General features: G+C 49.3%; 1 protein-coding gene across 1 annotated transcript; it reads left to right on the top strand.

Moving 5' to 3' along the window:
• ADCK2 (aarF domain containing kinase 2) lies at positions 1–18,137 on the top strand. Its single transcript, XM_057733143.1, has 8 exons — positions 1–941; positions 2,487–2,633; positions 5,219–5,347; positions 6,466–6,561; positions 9,243–9,494; positions 10,836–10,964; positions 11,826–11,879; positions 16,074–18,137. The coding sequence occupies exons 1-8, from the start codon at positions 9–11 to the stop codon at positions 16,191–16,193; spliced, it is 1,860 nt and encodes a 619-aa protein (XP_057589126.1). The 5' UTR covers positions 1–8; the 3' UTR covers positions 16,194–18,137.
• Positions 18,138–18,830: the final 693 nt, after the last annotated feature.

The following is an 18,830-nucleotide window of genomic DNA, read 5'->3' as shown; positions in this document are numbered from 1 at the left end:
GGGAGAGGATGGTGACCCCTTGGCGCTTCTCTGTCAGGGTCTGCTTGTCGCACCTGAGGGGTTTTGAGCTCAGAAAGGAACTCGGGCTTCTAAGACCCTTTGGGTGCTGTCGCAAGGCTAGACTCTGTTGGCTTCTGCTTGGCACTTTGCCCAAACTCATCTCAGCCTATGAGGACATTGGCGAGGGGGTCCCTGAGAGCTTGTGTCGGCAAAGGACCAGTTGGAGTGACCTGGCTGACAATGGGCCACTGGAGAGAGCCCCCCAGGAGGGGCGGCTGGACTGCCTCCTTCTGCCCTTGCGGATCTGGCTCAGGGCAGGGACTCTCTTGGTGAAATTCTTCCCCCTCCTTCTCCTTTACCCTCTCACCTACCTGGCTCCCAGCGTCTCCAGGCTCTGGCTCTACCTGCTTCTGAAAGCCACTGAGACCTCAGGCCCAACGTATATCAAACTGGGCCAGTGGGCCAGCACCCGGCACGATCTCTTCTCAGAGGCTTTCTGTGCCCAGTTCTCCAAGCTGCACGTCCAGGTGACGCCCCATCCTTGGACTCACACTGAACACTTCTTACGGCAGTCATTCGGAGAGGACTGGGGGAGGGTCCTCAGCTTTGAGAAGAAGGAGCCTGTGGGTTCCGGCTGCGTGGCTCAAGTGTACAAAGCACGTGCCAATCCTGCCTTCCTGGAGAGCGACAGCATCCGGAGACTGGCCACGGCCTCCAGACTGCAGCTTTCTTCGGAAGCTGGGGCAGTCCGGGGGCTGGGAGAGCTCCTTGGACACCTGGGGAAGGTGTGGAGGCCTCAAGGAAGTCTTGCCGACCAGTCATTTCTAGAAAGGCTGCTCTTTCCTAAAGCTGACCTGGTTGGATCAAATGCAGTCCTGTCTCAGGCTTGGGGACCCGCCCATGCATCGCAGCCAGGTCACCTCATCCCCGTGGCAGTGAAAGTAAGTGCTCTGATATTTGCAGCCAGGCTCTTCCCGTGCCTAACATCTCACCGACTCCACAGAGCCGCCCAGATCAGGAAGCTGCCCTTTGCAAGTCACCCCACGTTGCCTTCCATTGATTTCTTTTAGCTTGACCATTATCTGAGTGCCTATGACGTGCAAGCTGTTTGATTTCTTGGCTTGAAGGAGTGGTGATGCGAATGGTCTAAAGGAGGAGAATGAAGAGGGTTTGGAGTTGGCTGCCTCTGCAGGTGGAGGACCCACCATCCAGCTGACCTCCTGCTCTGGGGTCAGGATAAATGGGAGACAGACTACGTTAGGTGTGCTGTGGCGAGCCCAAGAGGGCAGCGTTCATTTTACAGAAGTGGCTTCCTTCTCTCTGCATTTCCAATCACCCCTGTGTGGGCTCCATCATCTCTTTTCTCCACACTTTTCCACCCCTGTTCAGCACATTCCCAGGAGAAATGGCAGACACTCGTAGCAAATACCCCAGTGCTCTCTTTTACCCCCTTAGAAAAAACCCTCCCAAGGGCATCTCATTCAGACCTACTGAATCATACTTTCCAAGGAGAGAGCCTGAGCCTGGCTTTTTATAAATGCTGCAACTGATTTCTCACGGCACATTTAGGAAACACTGGTCCAGAATATCTCAAAGGTTCCCTCTGCTCTGTGGGAGACAAAAGGAGTGGATGCCTGCTGTATACCAGGAAATGTGCCAGTCATGTCAGGTGCATTATTTAATCTGTATTAGATGCCTGAGATAGGCATTTATGTTTCTTACATCTTTATTTATACTCCTTTATTCCTAAAAGGATTTGAGGTGGAGGTCGGGGCTATTGGCATAGGGGTTTGTTTGTTTGGCCATGTCCGTGGCATGTGGCATCTTGGTTCGCCAACTAGGGATTGAACCCACACCCCCTGCATTGGAAGCATGGAGTCTTAACTACTGGACCACCAGGGACGTCCCCTATGTGCATGTTTTAGATGATGGAACAAGAGGCTGAGAGAGGTTATGCAGATTGTCCAGTTTCATGTAGGAAATGAGTTGCAGAACTGGTGTTGGAGCCCTTTCCATCCCACCTCTGGAGTTCTGTGACTCTGGAGCAGTACTTGCAGGCTTTGGACTCCCTGACTCAGCTCCCTGTATGCTCAGTAAAATACAGATTCCCAACCCCCTTCCCAGCCAGTCTGATTCAGTAGGTCTTAGAGGAGACCTGGGAGTCCACATTTTCACTAAGCAACCCACAGTGACTTTTATGCTCACTGTTTGGGAGCCACTGATCTAAACTCAATGTATTTGGAAGGAGAAGCCCACCTATTCTTCCCAGCAGAGCTGAGTGCCATGCAGGAGAGCTGCCCTCTGCGCCTCCTCAGGGAAGGCACAAAGCGAGGGAGGCAGGAGCATCCTGGGTCTTGGGACTGCTTCCCCTTGGCTCTGCTGAGAGGCCGGCTGACTCTCATTTGATGCTGGGACCCAGCGCTGGTTGGGTGAATGTTCCCTCCCGGTTGAGCCCTCCTCTGTCTCACTGTTCCTCTCTTTGGCAGGTGTTGCACCCTGGCCTGCTTGCTCAGGTGCAGATGGACCTGCTGCTGATGAAGATGGGCAGCCGAGTCCTTGCACTTTTGCCAGGAATCAAGTGGCTCAGCTTGCCTGAGATTGTGGAGGAATTTGAGAAGCTCATGGTGCAACAGGTGAATTCTCCTTCCCTCAGTTGTAAATAGTACACAACAGTTTATGCCGCTAGCAGCTGCTTAGTAAATGCTGAATGGATGAGTGCTTTCCCAGTGCGTCTTGGCTAATGTAGTGTATCAGGCAGGATAGGTGATGCTAGCTGATATAACAAAGAATATCCAAATCTCAGTGACTTAATGCAACAAGATTATTTCTTTCTTTTTTTTTAATAAATTTATTTTTATTTATCTTATTTATTGGCTGCGCTGGGTCTTCGTTGCTGCACGCGGGCTTTCTCTAGTTGTAGCGAGCAGGGCCTACTCTTCAATGCAATGTGCGGGCTTCTCATTGTGGTGGCTTCTCTTGTTGCGGAGCACAGGCTCTAGGTGCGCAGGCTTCAGTACTTGTGGCACATGGACTCAATAGTTGTGTCTCACGGGCTCCAAAGCGCAGGCTCAGTAGTTGTGGTGCACGGGCTTAGTAGCTTCCCGGCATGTGGAATCTTCCTGGACCAGGGCTCAAACCTGTGTTCCCTGCATTGGCAGGTGGATTCTTAACCACTGCGCCACCAGGGAAGTCTGGTTATTTCTTGCTTTTATGAATGTTCCACACAGGTGAACTGAGGGAGCGAGTGGGAGCTCCACTCCATAGTTATTCAGGGACCCAGTTTCCTCCCAAATTTGTCATCTGGGGTCAGTGTGAAATGGGGAGAGAGACCATGGAGGGTCATGTAAAGGATTTTGTGGCCAGGCCTGGAGGTGATGAATATCACTTCTTGCTCGTCTACAGGCCAGAGCTTTAATCATACGGGCCCAATGTAACTACGAGGGAGCTTGGGGAAGACGGTCTTCCTTAGTGCCTGGGACGAAAATGAAATGAGCCTGGTGGAACGTATAGCATTATCTGTGCCACAATCAATGGCCAAACTCCAGGAGGAGAAGAAGAATTAGGAAAGTCACACACCGTGCCTTTGTTTTGCTTTGTTTCTGGGGCTTAATGAGTAGACAAGGACCTCCTCCATGTCCAGGGCCCTTGGGACCCCTGTTTAGGTAGCCAGACTTGGTAAACATGCTGGAGGCGCTCAGGTCTCCAAGGAGGCATCTGTGCTGGCTTGCTGGTGGTTGGCACAGAAATCGGCAGGCTTTCAGAAGCTGTGTGTCAAGTCTTCATTTATGTCCTCTGATTTAGGGTGTTAAGCCCCAGGGATGTATTTTAATGTTTAGAAAGCTTTGCTTTATTCTATGGTGTTGTGTAGTTTTGATAATAAAACTAAAACAGAAAAAAATAGCTTCTATTCCGACACCCATCTTGGTATTAATCACTCTCAGTTATACCACCTACTTGAGCTTCATTTCCCCTTTGAGAAGTCCTGTAGGCATCATGGGAGCCTGTCACTTCAAGCTCAGACCTCTGTAGCTCACCCCACTTGCCTCAAAAATCAACTCTTCCTACCAGCTGTAGCTCTCAGTGGTCCCATCACGTTCCCAGGCTTGAAACCTTAGAGTCTGGGTGTGTGTAGGGGGTGTATATTCACTTATAAATTCATGTAACATGTATTAAGAACTCTATTAGGAGCTGGTGAACTAAGAAAACAAGTGAGGTTTTCCTGTCCTCAAGGAATATATATTGGGTTGGCCAAAAAGTTCGATCGGAAACTGAACGAGCTTTTTGGCCAACCCAATAGTAGAAGGAGGAGGGCTGATGTGAAATATTTGCAGAAAAAGCGTGAGTTACAGTAGGAGTCTCTACAGGTTCAGTTGGGTTCAGCTGAGACTTAAGAGAGGCAGCGGTCCTTCCACCCTGACAGTCCAGGCTCCCTAGGCTTGAGCTGAGTCTCGAAAGGGGAATGTTTGCAGTTGGACCAAATTGGGGAAGAACATTCCAGTCGGGGAGTAAAGGAGGCACAGAGAGGGGGAGGCGTCAGGCAGGCTGGGACGTTCAGCCCTCTACAGATTGGGTGCAGCTGGGGTCTTGGACAGCAGAGGATGGAGGGTGTGCCATGAGACGTGGACCTGGAGGGAGAAGCAGGTGCCAGACCACCACCCACCTTGGACGTCATCCTAACGAATGTAGACCCCTTCCTGCAGGTGGTAGGGGGGCTGCAGCACGTGGACTGGAGAGAGGCAAGATGGGGGACAGGGAGCCCCACTGGGATACCTCTGTTAGGGTTCAGGTGACTGGTTTCCAGTCACCTTGGGAGGAACAGTGGGGTGGGAAGGGGGAAAAGCTCTGAGGGTGGTGAGGGCTGCCGAGTTGATGGCACTGAGTCTCCAGTGGGTGCGGAGGGTGAGAGAGAAGGTGTGATCTGCAGTGACTCGCAGGTGACTGGGAGCGGGGTGAATGTAAATTCTGTTTAGACGAGCTCTCCGGCGTGTCTGCTGTCTGCAGCTTGGAGTTCATGTCGTGGGGTGGGGGTGGGGGTCGGGACTTCCAGGGCAGCCCTCCCCCACCCGAGTTTCCTGGGAGTTGTGCAGAAGAGTAGGTGGGGAAGGCAGGTGAATCTCGGGACTTGCTAGCTTTTGCAGGGGAGGGGGATGGTTCCGATGTTGCTGTCCCTGGGTCCAGACCACCCACTCCCTCACCTCTTCTCTCCGTTTCCCTGTAGATCGACCTGCGTTATGAAGCTCGCAATCTAGAACATTTCCAGTGCAACTTCCTGAATGTGAACTCTGTCAAATTCCCCACGCCTCTGCGTCCCTTTGTCACCAGGGATGTCTTGGTGGAAACATATGAAGTAAGAGTGAGAACGTCCCCTGGCCTTGCCTTTTACTCCCAGTCAGACCATCTCGTGTCACAGGAAGGCCTGAGTCGGAAAAGACGAAAGCTAAGAGAGCATGTGATTACTGCTTGTAAACCTGAGAGGGCTTTGGATATGCCTAAGCGTGGAAGGTTGTAGAGCTAGGTGGCTGAGAGCCTGGCCCTGGCCTCAGCCTTTCTGGACTTGGAAGTCTGCTCTGCCACTGTGTTGGCTGGGTGGTGTCAGTTCCCTCCTGTATAGCAGCGGGCAGCCATCCCTGCCTCGTGTGGTTGTCCCAGGAGTCACTGACACTGAATGCAGGATGCCCTCTGCGCAGAGAAAGTGCTCAACAAGTATTCCTGTCGTGGCCTTAGCTGTCTCCTGGTCCAGTCTCCTTTGTAAAGATGGTGATGAGATCCAGAGGAGTGACCTGAATGACCCACTGTTATTAGCTGTGTAACTTTGAGCAAGTTACTGAAACTCTCTGGGCTTTACTTCTTTTATTTGTTCATTAGAGATAACAAGATCTATCTCAAAAGGCTGCTCTGACAATTAAGTAACTAACCTGTATGAAATGTGTATTGACTACCTCCCATTGCTTCTGTTCCTTTTCTTTTTCCTCCAGTGAGGTCACAGAGCTCATTCATGTCCCTATTGGCTGATTCTTTTGTTTAAATATAATTAGTTAATTTATTTATTTGGCTGTCCTGGGTCTTAGTTGTGGCATGCGGGATCTAGTTCCCTGACCATGGATCAAACCCGGGCCCCCTGCATTGGGAGTGCGGAGTCTTAACCACTGGACCACCAGGGAAGTCCCTATGGGCTGATTCTTGACTAGAAACAAGCTCACCCTGACATAACAGCCTCTCTTACCTGTGGGTGGCAGTCATTGGGTTTCCCCCCTACTAAACCTATGGGACTTGTTGATAACGTATTGTAGAAGGGAAGTGTAAATAGGTTAAAATTAACTTGTGGATGACAGATGCACAGAGGTTCTAAGAAAGGAAGACCTCTCTGGGTCACTTTCCAATCAGTGGGATGGCAGCGCCGGTGTTTCCCTGGGCAGTTGCGGGCTGTGCGGGCTGAAGCTGTCCTCTCCTCGATCTTCCTCCCAGGAGAGTGTGCCTGTGTCCAGTTACCAGCAAGCAGGGATTCCCGTGGACGTGAAGAAGAAGATTGCTCGGCTGGGGATCAACATGCTTCTGAAGATGGTGAGCTCGCGGCGGGGCAGGCACTCAGCCGGCACCCGGTGCAGCTGTGTGTGCGGGAGGGCGGGGACCCTGCTCGGCCAGGCAGCCGGCCGCTGGCTTGAGAGGGTCGGCTCCAAAGACTGTTGAGCTGACCCAAAGGCCCCGTCTTTTACAGCTTTCCGTTGAGCACTTTCTCCGTGACATGCGCTCTGTCACCATGCAGGAGTGGGAGGGAGACCCAGGCCCTGCCCAAGTTGCCTACAGTTTAGACAAACAGCCAAAGACAACATTGGGTGTGAAATGCTATTTCATTCATTCATTCAGCAAGTATTTGTTGAGCACCTGATACGTGCCAGGCACTGCATTAAGTGCTGGATTTATAGTCCTAAGCAAAACAGACATGATGAGTATGTTCAGGGAACATTCCCATCCAGTGGGAAGATAGATGATGCTAAGTAAGTGGTACAGAGTGTTAACTACAGGTATCCGAGGGTCATTTAGGAGGGGCCGTCCCAGCCCCAGGATTTATTCAGGAAGTGGCGCCATCTCCTCTGGGATGTGAAGGAAGTCTAGTTGTCACCTTTGAGAGGATGGCCTGACAATAATTATAAATGAGTTGACACTCATAAAAGGCTACAATGAGCCCAAAGCAATGTCAGTTATTTCATCCTGGTAGTAACAGCAGGAACCCAGCATCGTTAGCAGCTCACGTGTGGCAGCAAAGAAAGAACATACTGAGACTTGAGCGTCTGAGGTCTTCCTGCTGTTTGGCACAGAAGAGAGTGGCTGAGGCATAGACGGCTGGTCTAGGATGGATAGGGAGGACGAGTGCCTGGGTCTAGGGGTGCAGAATCGGGGTAGGAAGGATCCAGGTGTGTGGTCAGAGAGTAAGAGGAAAGAAACCAGGTAACCGGAGTGGAGCCGTGAGGGCCAGACAGGTGGCAGAAGTGGGACGGAGGTGAGAACGGGCACTCGGAGCAGGACGGTGGTGTGGTGCAGGCAGACGGCACAGGAGGCTGTAAGCAGACGCTCGTGGAGAGGGCTCGGGGTGAGGCGGGTAGTGGTTGAGCAGCTCTGACTTCACCTGCAGCCCTGGGGTGCATGGGTATCGAGAACAGGTAGCCCTCACCCAAAGGCTCCTGGAGAAGTGGGGTTGTCATGGGAGAGCTGGGTTTCCAGTGTCAGTGCAGTGGAAGCTCAGCGGGGAGAGGACTCTGTCCCCAGTAACAGGGCTCTGAGGGGCACTGTGGGCCAGAGGGCAGGGTGCAGTGGGGAATAGCCGGGGAGAAGCAGCAGTGAGCGGCGCCCAGGAGTGGGGAGGTCAAGGGGGGCTTCCAGCTTGTGGGATCAAGGGCCCTGAGGGCTCAGCTAACAGCAAAGTGCCAGGAGGTTCTGTCCCAGGGTCAGGGGTCAGCTAGCCTTTGGTGACCATAACCTGCAAGTGTGCAGTCCCTGGCTTCCTCAGTTCCCGGGATTTTCACCAGGGTAGCAGCCTTCCTTATCTCCAGCAGAACCAGCATCTGGACTAGGAGGGTCCCTCTGTGACCTGCTGCCATGACCACCATGAAGGATGGGGTCTTCGGCCCACATCCAGTAGGAGGAAGGGCTCTGTGTCAGCCGGAAGGAGTCCCCCAAGAGCCCCTCCAGCAGCAGCTTTTCTGCACCTCTGCCCTGGTCTCTCCTTTCCCTCATAGAAGGATTCCTGGCAGTTTCTCTGACCTTTTACAGCAGGCAGATTCCTGTTCCACAAAGTCATGCCTGACTTTCCCTCCATCAAAGTCCCTGGGGCTTTCTTTCCTGCTTAGCAGGTTCAAAGCCATTTCTCCCAGCCTCCCCGATTCCATGTGCCAGTGTGGTTGTCAGGACCAACATTAGACTTCATTATGTGGACGGATGGAGGTAATGGATGTGAAGTCTGATTGATGAAATATTTTTAAAGAAAGGAAGTTCCAGGGACTTCCTAGGTGGTGCAGTGGTTAAGAATCTGCCTGCCAAGGGTTTGAACCCTGCTCTGGGAAGATTCCACATGCCACGGAGCAGCTAAGCCCGTGTGCAACAACTATTGAGCTTGTGCTCTAGAGCCCATGAGCCACAACTATTGAGCCCATGTGCCGCAACTATTGAAGCCCACACGCCTAGGGCCTGTGCTCCACAACAAGAGAAGCCACTACAATCAGGAGCCTGCGCACCACAATGAAGAGTAGCCCCCGCTTGCAGCAACTAGAGAAAGCCCATGTGCAGCAACAAAGACCCAACGCAGCCAATAAATAAATAAAATAACTAAATTTATTAGAAAAAAAAAAAGAAAGAAAGGAAGTTCCAATTTTAAGAACTGAGAGGTTTGGGGAAAATCTTTAAACAATAACTTGATAATTATTTTTAATTTGAATATTAACTGCTTAATTCATAGAGTAAAAATAAATCTTTTGAAATGCAGTTTGGTCTTTGATTTTCATGTTCCTCTATCATCATTTTAAATGCTCTTTATTTTGAAAATAACCTTTCTCTTGAAAACATCGACCTGACCTGTACAAATTCTGAATCCACGGTATCAAGCACGGAGCCTTTATAAAACACACCTCTCTGCCCTGTAATTGATCACCAGGAACTTGCTGTCACCCTGGAAGCTTTTCCGAGCGTGGCCTCGTGGTGATGGGATGGTGAGGTTGACCTAGCCTGGAATAGCTCTGATCTCTTCCCAGATATTTGTGGACAACTTTGTCCACGCAGACCTTCACCCTGGGAACATCCTGGTCCAGGGCGCCGACGGTCTTCCCAAGAGCCAAGAGGCGCGGCTGCAGCAGGTGGATGTCTGTGACGCGCTGGTGGTGGCCGTGACGCCTGCCCGGTGCCCCCTGCGCCTGGTGCTGCTGGATGCCGGCATCGTGGCTGAGCTGCAGGCCGCTGACCTGAGGAACTTCCGGGCAGTCTTCATGGCCGTGGCGATGGGGCAGGTGAGACCCGTCTGGCCCTCGAGAGTTTGGCCTGAAGTCTTTTGAACCACGGGGCTCCTTGGCGTTTGTCATTCTTGTGAGGGTGCTCCTGATGGAAATGGGTGGGGCAGAGAGAGGAAGGAGGGAGAAGGAAGAGGAGCAGAGGCAATGAAGCCGCCTAAGGGCCTGTAGTCAGAACAGGCCTGTTCGAGTCGCTCATGGTTTGGGATGATGGGAAGAAGTGTCACCTTCCCAAATGCTGTTGTTATGGGGATTTCTCTTCCTTCCTCAGTGAGTATACAGTTGGGCCCTGAGAATGCTAGCTTCTTGACTGAATGACAGAGTCCCCAGTCTGCGCCGTTTGCTGTGAGAAGGTGGGGCTGATGAGAAGCACTGGCTCAGGGAACTTATTCTCCAGGTGTGGAAGACACCTGGTAGGGGCCGGGGGGGCATGTGGTTTTAACCCCTCACCCCGTGCCTCTGAGGGGTTCCAGTGGTTAAGAATTATTATTTAGCAAAAGGGACTCAGCAAAGCCTCTACTGAGTTAACCTAAAGTGCCACATCAGTGAATTCTCCAGCAAGAAAGATCCTGGGAAAGAAAGAGCTGGAAAGAAAAAGGCAAAATTCAGAGGAGCCCCTGCTTAGGAGGTTTCCGAGGGGACAAACCAGAAGCTTGATCCTGAGCCAGTTTGAAAGTATCCCCCAGGCCGAGGTTAAACACCAGGGTTGCAGTGGTGGTTGCGAGGGTGGGAGGCACTAACCTGCACAGGTTCGGGCAAAGGAAGAAGGTCACAGCTGAGGAGGAAGAGCTTGGCTCCTGGGCTGTGCCCGCTGGGGCCACGTGGGTGTTGGGGAGACTGGAGGCTTTGATCAGGGCTGTCCTGGAGGAAGCGCGAGACGTCTGGAGCACAGAGGCCGGGTCAGCTGTGAGCAGGGAATTCTGCTCCGGCAGGAAGATCACCCTTGAGGAGAGTGTGGCTCGTCCAGCCTGGCAGCAGGTCCCGGTGGCTCTGCGCCAGGCTGTTTGGAGTTGGTGAGCAGTGCTGTGTGGAGCGTGAGTAGCAGGACACTGGCTTTGCCGCTGGGCCTGTGTGGCCTTGGAGGCAAAGGAGACAGTGCAGCTCTTTTCCCTGACTGTGCTGAGCACAGGTGGGGCCCCACTGATCGAGACGCTTTAAGAGACCTTGATCAATCACCAGGGATTGGGCGGGGGGAGGTAAAGTTAAAAAAAGATGGATGGCCAAAAGCAGGATGGTAGAAACTTTGGGGTGGACACAACTACGATACGAAGACGTTTGGGCAGAGCATGTAGTTTTGTGCCCTCTTGACTCTACCAAGTTGTTTTCTTTTGCATCTTCCAGGGCCAAAGAGTGGCTGAGCTCATCCTGCATCATGCCTTGGCCAATGAGTGCAAGGATGTGGAGGGATTTAAGGCTGAGATGGCCAGGCTGGTGACCGAGGCCAGGAAGAACACTGTCACCCTGGAAAAGGTGAGCAGCCACTCCAGGGGCAGGGCCTTGGGATGTTCACTGACCTTGCCCTTGGACAGAGCAAACCGCAGGTCTAAGGGAGACCTCTGCATGGGGAGAGGTCTCGAGGGGCTTAGGTGCTCAGGCAGATAAAGAACAAACCTTTTCCTCTGCCCATATCTTCGAGGTGTGAGGGGGCCCCCTGAAATCCCTGGTTCTCAGGAGTGGCTCCTGGACCAGGCTCTCCCGGGTGGCTGCTGGGGGGTGACGTATGTAGTGCCGCACCTCCGCCCTGTCCAGAGTGTAGCTGTCCTGCTGCTTCATCTGCGTGGAGCTCCGCTGAGCGTGGGGGTGGGGGGAGGGAGGGCTGAGGTCCCCCGGGCAGACAAAGGACATACCGAATGTTCACGTCCTTTATTTAGACCTGAAGCAGAGCCCACTCTGTATTCTGCACACAGTTCTAACAAACCTGACTTTTCTTCCCAAGTTCATTCCCAAGTTCACACTAGCCGGAGCGAGTCAGAACAAAAGGTGGCCCACTGGCAGTGAGGAGTGGCAGCTGGCCGCCGGGCACCTCCCGTCTTATTTATTAGATGTGATTTCTGTGTGTGCCGGGAGTGCTGGGGTAGAGGTCTCCAGGCTGGTCCTCCCGAGGGGTCTCTGAATTCAGTTGTGAGATGGAGGTTGGGCTTGTGTGCATGTAGTCCCTTCTGAGATTTGTCAGGCAGTCCGTTTCTGCTCACTGGGGTGTGTGTGTGCGTGTGTGTGCGTGTGTGTGTTCACGCATGCATGCACATGTGGACGTGGGATGGGGCTGGCAAGGGAAAGAAGTGGCTCCCGGGGCCCCTGCAGGCTCTGCAGGCTCTTTATTCTGTTTTCCAGCTGCAAGTTTCCAGCCTCCTCTCGAATGTCTTTAAGTTGCTGATGACTCACAAGGTGAGGCCTGGGTGGAGAGCTCGTCAGGCAGGAGGGGAGGTCTCTGGGGAAGGTGGGTGGCCTCAGGCTGGTGACAGGTCCTTCTCTTCTGTGAGACCTTGTTTTTTGAAGACGTTGCGTGCACCCATCCCTGTGGTAAAGAGTGTCGCTTCTGTTTCCTGACATCCAGCAAGATCTTTCCTTGGTCACATTGTGATCCCACGTTGGTTGGGTTTTTGGTGAAAAACTTTATGCTTTCCAAAACTTTGGACAAGTTCGACTTTAAAAATGACTTAAATATCACCCTAGGATTGGGGAAAGCTTTAATCATTGCTGGGGGCGGTGAACATACACTCCTGGGAGTTCAGTTGCACCGGACGGGGAGCGGGAGGGTGAGGCTCACAGCCAGCTCCCCACCCACCAGCTCTGACCTGTTGGCGCCTCTCCAAGTCCCCCGGGGCCGCCAGGAGGGCCTGATGAGGCCATGACAATGGTAGTGGTGTGCTGTGACCTCCCTCTATGCACCTAATTTAGTTGCGTAACACCTATTAGTACCCGATTTAATCCCCACAACATTCCTCGAGGCCTGCACTGAGCAGCTCACCCCTGGGCACGCGGCCCCCTTGGCAGTGCCCCACCCCGTGCCCGGCTCCCAGCTGCTTTGTTCTCTGGCATCTGGTGCTCCCATCAGCACACAGTCTTCCTCACACACTGCTCAGGACACAAGGGTCCCCAGCGCTTTAGATGTTTGCTGTTGACATTGGGATTCCCAGGACGGGAGAGCAGAGCGAGGGCCGAGTACAGCCACTCTATTCAAGTAATCACTAGGCACTTAATTTAAAACAAATTAAAAAATTTTAAATTGTGGTTAAAAAAGTAATATAAAATTTACCCCCTACCTGTCTCCAAGTGCACAGCTCATCAGTGTCAACCACATTCACATAGTTGTGTAACAGGTCTCTAGAGCTCTAAAACTTCTCATCTTGCAAAACTAAAACTCTGTACCTACCGAACAAAAGCTCCCCATGTCTCTCCCCTTAGCCCCTGGCAACCACTGTTCCACTTTCTGTGTCCATGATTTTGATGACTCTAGACTTCTCATATAAGCAGAATCATGTGGTATTTGGCCTTCTGTGACTGGCTTATTTCACTTAATGTCATGTTCTTGAGGTTCATGCATGTTGTAGTAGGTGACAGGATTGCCTTCTTTTTAAAGACGAAATAATATTCCATTGTATGTATATACCGTATTTTCTTTATTCGTTCATGCTTTGATGGCCATTTGGGCCACTTCTACCTCTTGGCTACTTAGAGCAATGCTGCAGTGAACACAGGTGTGCACGTATCTCTTTGAGATCCTGCTTTCAGTTCTTTTGGATATTTACACAGAAGCAGGATCGCTAGATCATATAGTTTTTTTAAAATTGAAGTAAAGTTGATTTACACATGGTATTTTTTGAAATATAAATTTATTTATTGGCTGCGTTGGGTCTTTGTTGCTGCACGTGGGCTTTCTGTAGTTGCGGCGAGCAGGGGCTTCTCTTGTGGAACACAGGCTCTAGACACGTGGGCTTCAGTAGTTTCGGTATTTGGGCTCAGTAGTTTTGGCATTTGGGCTCAGTAGTTGTGGCTCGAGGGCTCTAGAGCACAGGCTCAGTAGTTGTGGTGCACAGGCTTAGTTGCTCCACTCATGTGGGATCTTCCTGGACCAGGGCTTGAGCCTGTGTCCTCTGCACTGGCAGGTGGATTCTTAACCACTGTGCAACTAGGGAAGTCTCATACATATGGTATTTGTTTCTCTTTTTTTTTTTTTGGTTTTTGAGGAAGCTCCATACTGTCTTCCATAGTTTGCACAATTTTACCTTCCCACAATCATACATTTGTAACATGCTGCTTTCTCCTAATTAGCCCATCTGACCCCCCGGACAACTTTTTGGGGCTTAACTGAGACAAATACCCTTTACTTTTTTTTTTCTTTAAGAACTTTTATTGAGATACAATTGACATACAATAAACTGCATATATTTAAAGTGTAGAATTTGATATTTTTTTTCTTGTTAGTAACGTATATATGGCAATCCCAATCTCCCAATTCATTCCCCCCCAACCCCTGCCCCGCTTTCCCCACTTGGTGTCCATATGTTTGTTCTCTACATCTGTGTCTCTATTTCTGCCTTGCAAACCGGTTGATTTGTACCATTTTTCTATATTCTGCATATATGTATTAATATACGATATTTGTTTTTCTCTTTCTGACTCACTTCACTCTGTACGACAGTCTCTAGGTCCACTCATGTCTCTACAAATGTCCCAGTTTCGTTCCTTTTTACAGCTGAGTAATATTCCATTGTGTATATGTACCACATCTTCTTTATCCATTCATCTATTGATGGACATTTAGGTTGCTTCCATGTCCTGGCTATTGTAAATTGTGCTGCAGTGAACATTGGAGTGCATGTGTCTTTTTGAATTATGGTGTTCCCTGGGTATATGGCCAGCAGTGGGATTGCTGGGTCATATGGTAACTCTATTTCTAGTTTTTCAAGGAACCTCCATACTGTTCTCCATAGTGGCTGTATCAATTTACATTCCCACCAACAGAGCAAGAGAGTTCCATTTTCTCCACACCCTCTCCAGCATTTACTGTTTGTAGATTTTCTGATGATGCCCATTCTAACCGGTGTGAGGTAATACCTCATTGTAGTTTTGATTTGCATTTCTCTGATACTTAGTGATGTTGAGCAGCTTTTCATGTGCCTCTTGGCCATCCATATATCTTCTTTGGAGAAATGCCTATTTAGGTCTTCTGCCCATTTTTTGATTGGGTTGTTTGTTTTTTTGGTATTGAGCTGCATGAACTGTTTATATATTCTGGAGATTAATCCTTTGCCTGTTGATTCATTTGCAAATATTTTCTCCCATTCTGAGGGTTGTCTTTTGGTCTTGCTTATAGTTTCCTTTGCTGTGCAGAAGCTTTGAAGTTTCATTAGGTCCCACTTATTTATTTTTGTTTTTATTTCCATTACTCTAGGAGGTGGGTCAAAAAAGATCTTGCTGTGATTTATGTTGAAGAGTGTTCTTCCTGTGTTTTCCTCTAAGAGTTTTATAGTGTCTGGCTTTACATTTAGGTCTTTAATCCATTTTGAGTTTATTTTTGTGTATGGTGTTAGAGAGTGTTCTAATTTCATTCTTTTGCATGTAGTTGTCCAGTTTTCCCAGCAGCACTTATGAAGAGGCTGTCTTTTCTCCACTGTATATCCTTGCCTCCTTTGTCATAGATTAGTTGACTATAGTTTATCTCTGGGCTTTCTGTCCTGTTCCATTGATCTATATTTCTGTGTTTGTGCCAGTACCACACTGTCTTGATTACTGTTGCTTTGTAGTATAGTCTGAAGTCAGGGAGTCTGGTTCCTCCAGCTCCATTTTTCCCCCCAAGATTGCTTTGGCTATTCGGGGTCTTTTGTGTCTCCATACAAATTTTAGGATTTTTTGTTCTAGTTCTGTAAAAAATGCCATTGGTAATTTGATCGGGATTGCATTGAATCTGTAGATTGCTTTGAATACCCTTTACTTTTAACAAAGATTATTTCCCCGTGAGTCAACCTTCCATTTCCTGACCTCCTGTCCAGCTGAAAACAGATTCTTGTTCTAGGTTTAAATCCTGGCTGTACTCTTCCTCACCCAGAGGCCTTGAGCAAGTCACTCAACCACCCTGAGCCTTAGCTTCCTTATTTATCAAACGAGGATAATGAGAATACTTTTGAGGATTAATTGGGTAATCCATGTAAATTGCTTTTACTATTAACTTGGCTCCAAAGGGGAAGACACTCTGCTGCATTTGAGCAAAGCCAGCTGTGCTTGGTCTCAAAAAGACTACTGTGGATTTTGAAAAATGACCCTTATTTAGATTTATAGTTTCTGGTGTAGCTGTGAACTATTCACTTTAGTATTTTTAAGTCGTTCACATACTCACACACTTCCCCTAGAGAAGAGCTGCATCCCCCAGATTTTCCTTAATATTTCCAGTAGGTGGGGGGGTGGGGTGAGTAGATGAGATGGTGGGGAAAATGACTGGGTAGGGAAAAAGAATGTTAAGTAGTTGATAAAAATCACATGGGCAGGTACACAAGGCCGGGAGTAGACGGTGACATGTTACCCAGGATACTCTCTGTATATCAATGGGCTTCAGGAAGAACCACTGTTTTTCTGTTTCAGGTAAAGCTTGAGAGCAACTTTGCCTCAATTGTGTTTGCCATCATGGTATTGGAGGGGCTTGGCCGCTCACTGGACCCTAAACTGGACATCCTGGAGGCAGCAAAACCCTTCCTTCTGTAAGGACTAGCAGCCTCCCGCTGACTGCAGCAGGGGGTGCTTCATCTCAGAACTGGAGGCCCCTCTCAACAGCCTCTTCTGTGGCAGCTTGAACCGTCTAAAACTGGGATTGTGGAAGACCTGCCACTGCTTTTCACTCTGATTTGGTTTTAGGAATCTGTCTTAAAAGCTTTGGGTTAGTTGGGGAAGTAAAGGGAAGGAAGGGTCCTATCAATTCGGTCGTGGAAGCTGGGCCTGGTGTCAGGGAGACTCTGTTTCAGGGAAAGCGTTCCCTGGAGGAGGACAAATAAACTTATTTTGTTTTCTGGTTTTCCTCTCTTCTCATCTTAACCCTGTATACTCCCAGGTCAGGTGGGTCCTGCTGATTGTTTCCAGACTCTGATATTTAGGTTAGAAAATGTCATAGAATCCTGTAGACCCATGGTTTCCTGATGTTCTTTGTTTTTTTTTTTGTTTGTTTTTTTGGTGCACAGCTTGCGGGATCTTAGTTTCCCAATCAGGGACTGAACTCAGGCCCTCGGCAGTGAAAGCATGGAGTCCTAACCACTAGATTGCCAGGGAACTCCCCAAAGTATTTTGTGGTTTTTGTTTGTTTGTTTGTTTTGTTTTTTTCCCCAAATGTTTTGATTATGTGCCCTATTGGTAAAAAGTTACATATATTTATATATACATACACATATGTAACTTATTTGTAAGTTTTATACAGGTGCTACCATCGCTAGCAAAACTCTGGAGGCACAGCCTACACTTAGGGCAAGTTTCACTGTATCTCAAATTAGCCTCTTTATAATTTAAAATATTTTTTGCCAACCTCTTGCTAAATTTTATTATAAGGTAAAAGGAAAAAAAAAAAACCAACGATTAATGGTTAATGTGACATTCTAGAGACAGGAACAAAATCAGCTCCGCCATTTTTCTTAAAGTTCCCCTGCGCTCACACATTAGCATTTAGATTCTGGTTTTTCTAAGCAGTGTTCGGGCCCTTGTCCATTTGCCCAGGGTTAATTTTGGTTAATATTAATCTATAGATAATACAATCAGTACATCCTGTTAACCAGGACTTGAAATGCGCGGTAGCACCCGGTGACACTCCAGCAGTGAAAGAAGGGGTGGCAGCCACTGCCTGGCCCTCTGCACTGGATTCATCCACGGACTCTTCTCGAAGCTGGTCTGACATGTGGCTGGCCCACGTGGACTTACAGGGTCCCAGGGTCAGCTCGTAGAGTGGATATCAGTAAAGCTTAATTTCTGGTTTTTGATAAAAAATAATATTTTCTCCCACATCCCAGTGGATTCTCCTGCTTGTTTCGGAGACCACTGCTCTAGACAGTGAGTGGAAAGTCAAGGCTTCCTGCCGACAGTCCTGCTCTGACCACAGGACTAGATTCTTCCATTCTTTCCTTCTTAAGGATAAAGTTTCTGTCTTTTAGGGAACAACTAAGGTTTAGTTGGACGAGATTCCTTTGGTGCAGTTTTTTCCAGAGGGTTGAGATGTTATTTGTACTTTCCAAGTCTTGAGGGAGGGCATTCGAGTCAGGCAGTGAGGTGTTGGGGGCTTCAGGTAGCCCTGTTCAGCCCCCTTCTCATGGGCAAGCCAGTCAGACATTTGGCCCCTTGGCACATATGCTTATGCTGTGGGGCGAGGGAGGGGGCACCAGCACAGAGCAGGTGTCTCCTTGAGCCAACACCAGCCCCACTGAGCCTTTCTTTAAAGCCAATGGAGGGACTTCCCTGGTGGTCCAGTGGTAAAGAATCTGTCCTGCAATGTAGGGGACTCGGGTTTGAACCCCGGTTGGGGAACTAAGGTCCCACATGCTGTGGGGCAACTAAGCCCTATGTGCCACAACTACTGAGCCTGCATGCTGCAACTAGAAAGCCCACATGCTGCAACTAAGACCTGTCGCAGCCAAAAATAAAAATAAATAAAATAAATATTAAAAAAAAAAATAAAGCCCATGGATTCCATCAACTCACTGTGACATGTATTAGTTATCACTGCATACAAACTACTCCCAAATGTAGTGGTTTAATACAACTATACTTGTTACCTCATGGTCTCTGCAGGTCAGAAATGTGGGTGCAGCTCAGCTAGGTCCTCTGCTCAGTCTTGCACGGCTGCAGGCATCTTGGGGCTCTGCGGAGGTGGGGCTGATGCCAGGCTCACTCATGTAGTTCCTTGTGGGCTGTTGGGCCAAGGGCCTCAGTTCCTCAGGAGACTCTATAGCAGCAACAGAACAAACACAGGCTGGACTGAAGAGGAGAACAATGGTTAACAGCTGTGCTTTTAACACAGGTAATTTGTTGATTTCTAAAATAAGTACCTTAAAAATGCTAAACTTGATTTATAAATTCATCTTTGTAAGGAGAAAAGGCTACTACATAGGTATAAGTAGATGAAGTGGCAGCAGGGCGTCTCCCCGAAGGGAGGTCACAGCTCAATCCCTCTAAAGTAGAAAGAACAAGGTTCATGTCCATGTTACTAAAACCACTGAAAAGCAAAATTCTTTTCTTCTTTTTGAGACTTGAAAGAGAGATCAAGCAAGCCTTTAAAAGAAAATTAGGGGATTCCCTGGTGGTCAGTGGTTACGACTTGGCGCTTTCACTGCTGTGGCCTGGGTTCAATCCCTAGTCGGGGAACTG

This window comes from Hippopotamus amphibius, chromosome 4 (assembly GCF_030028045.1).
Source record: "Hippopotamus amphibius kiboko isolate mHipAmp2 chromosome 4, mHipAmp2.hap2, whole genome shotgun sequence".
Lineage (NCBI taxonomy): Eukaryota > Metazoa > Chordata > Mammalia > Artiodactyla > Hippopotamidae > Hippopotamus > Hippopotamus amphibius.
The sequence above is the reverse complement of the archived record's forward strand: the minus strand, read 5'-3'. Positions and strand labels throughout refer to the sequence as shown.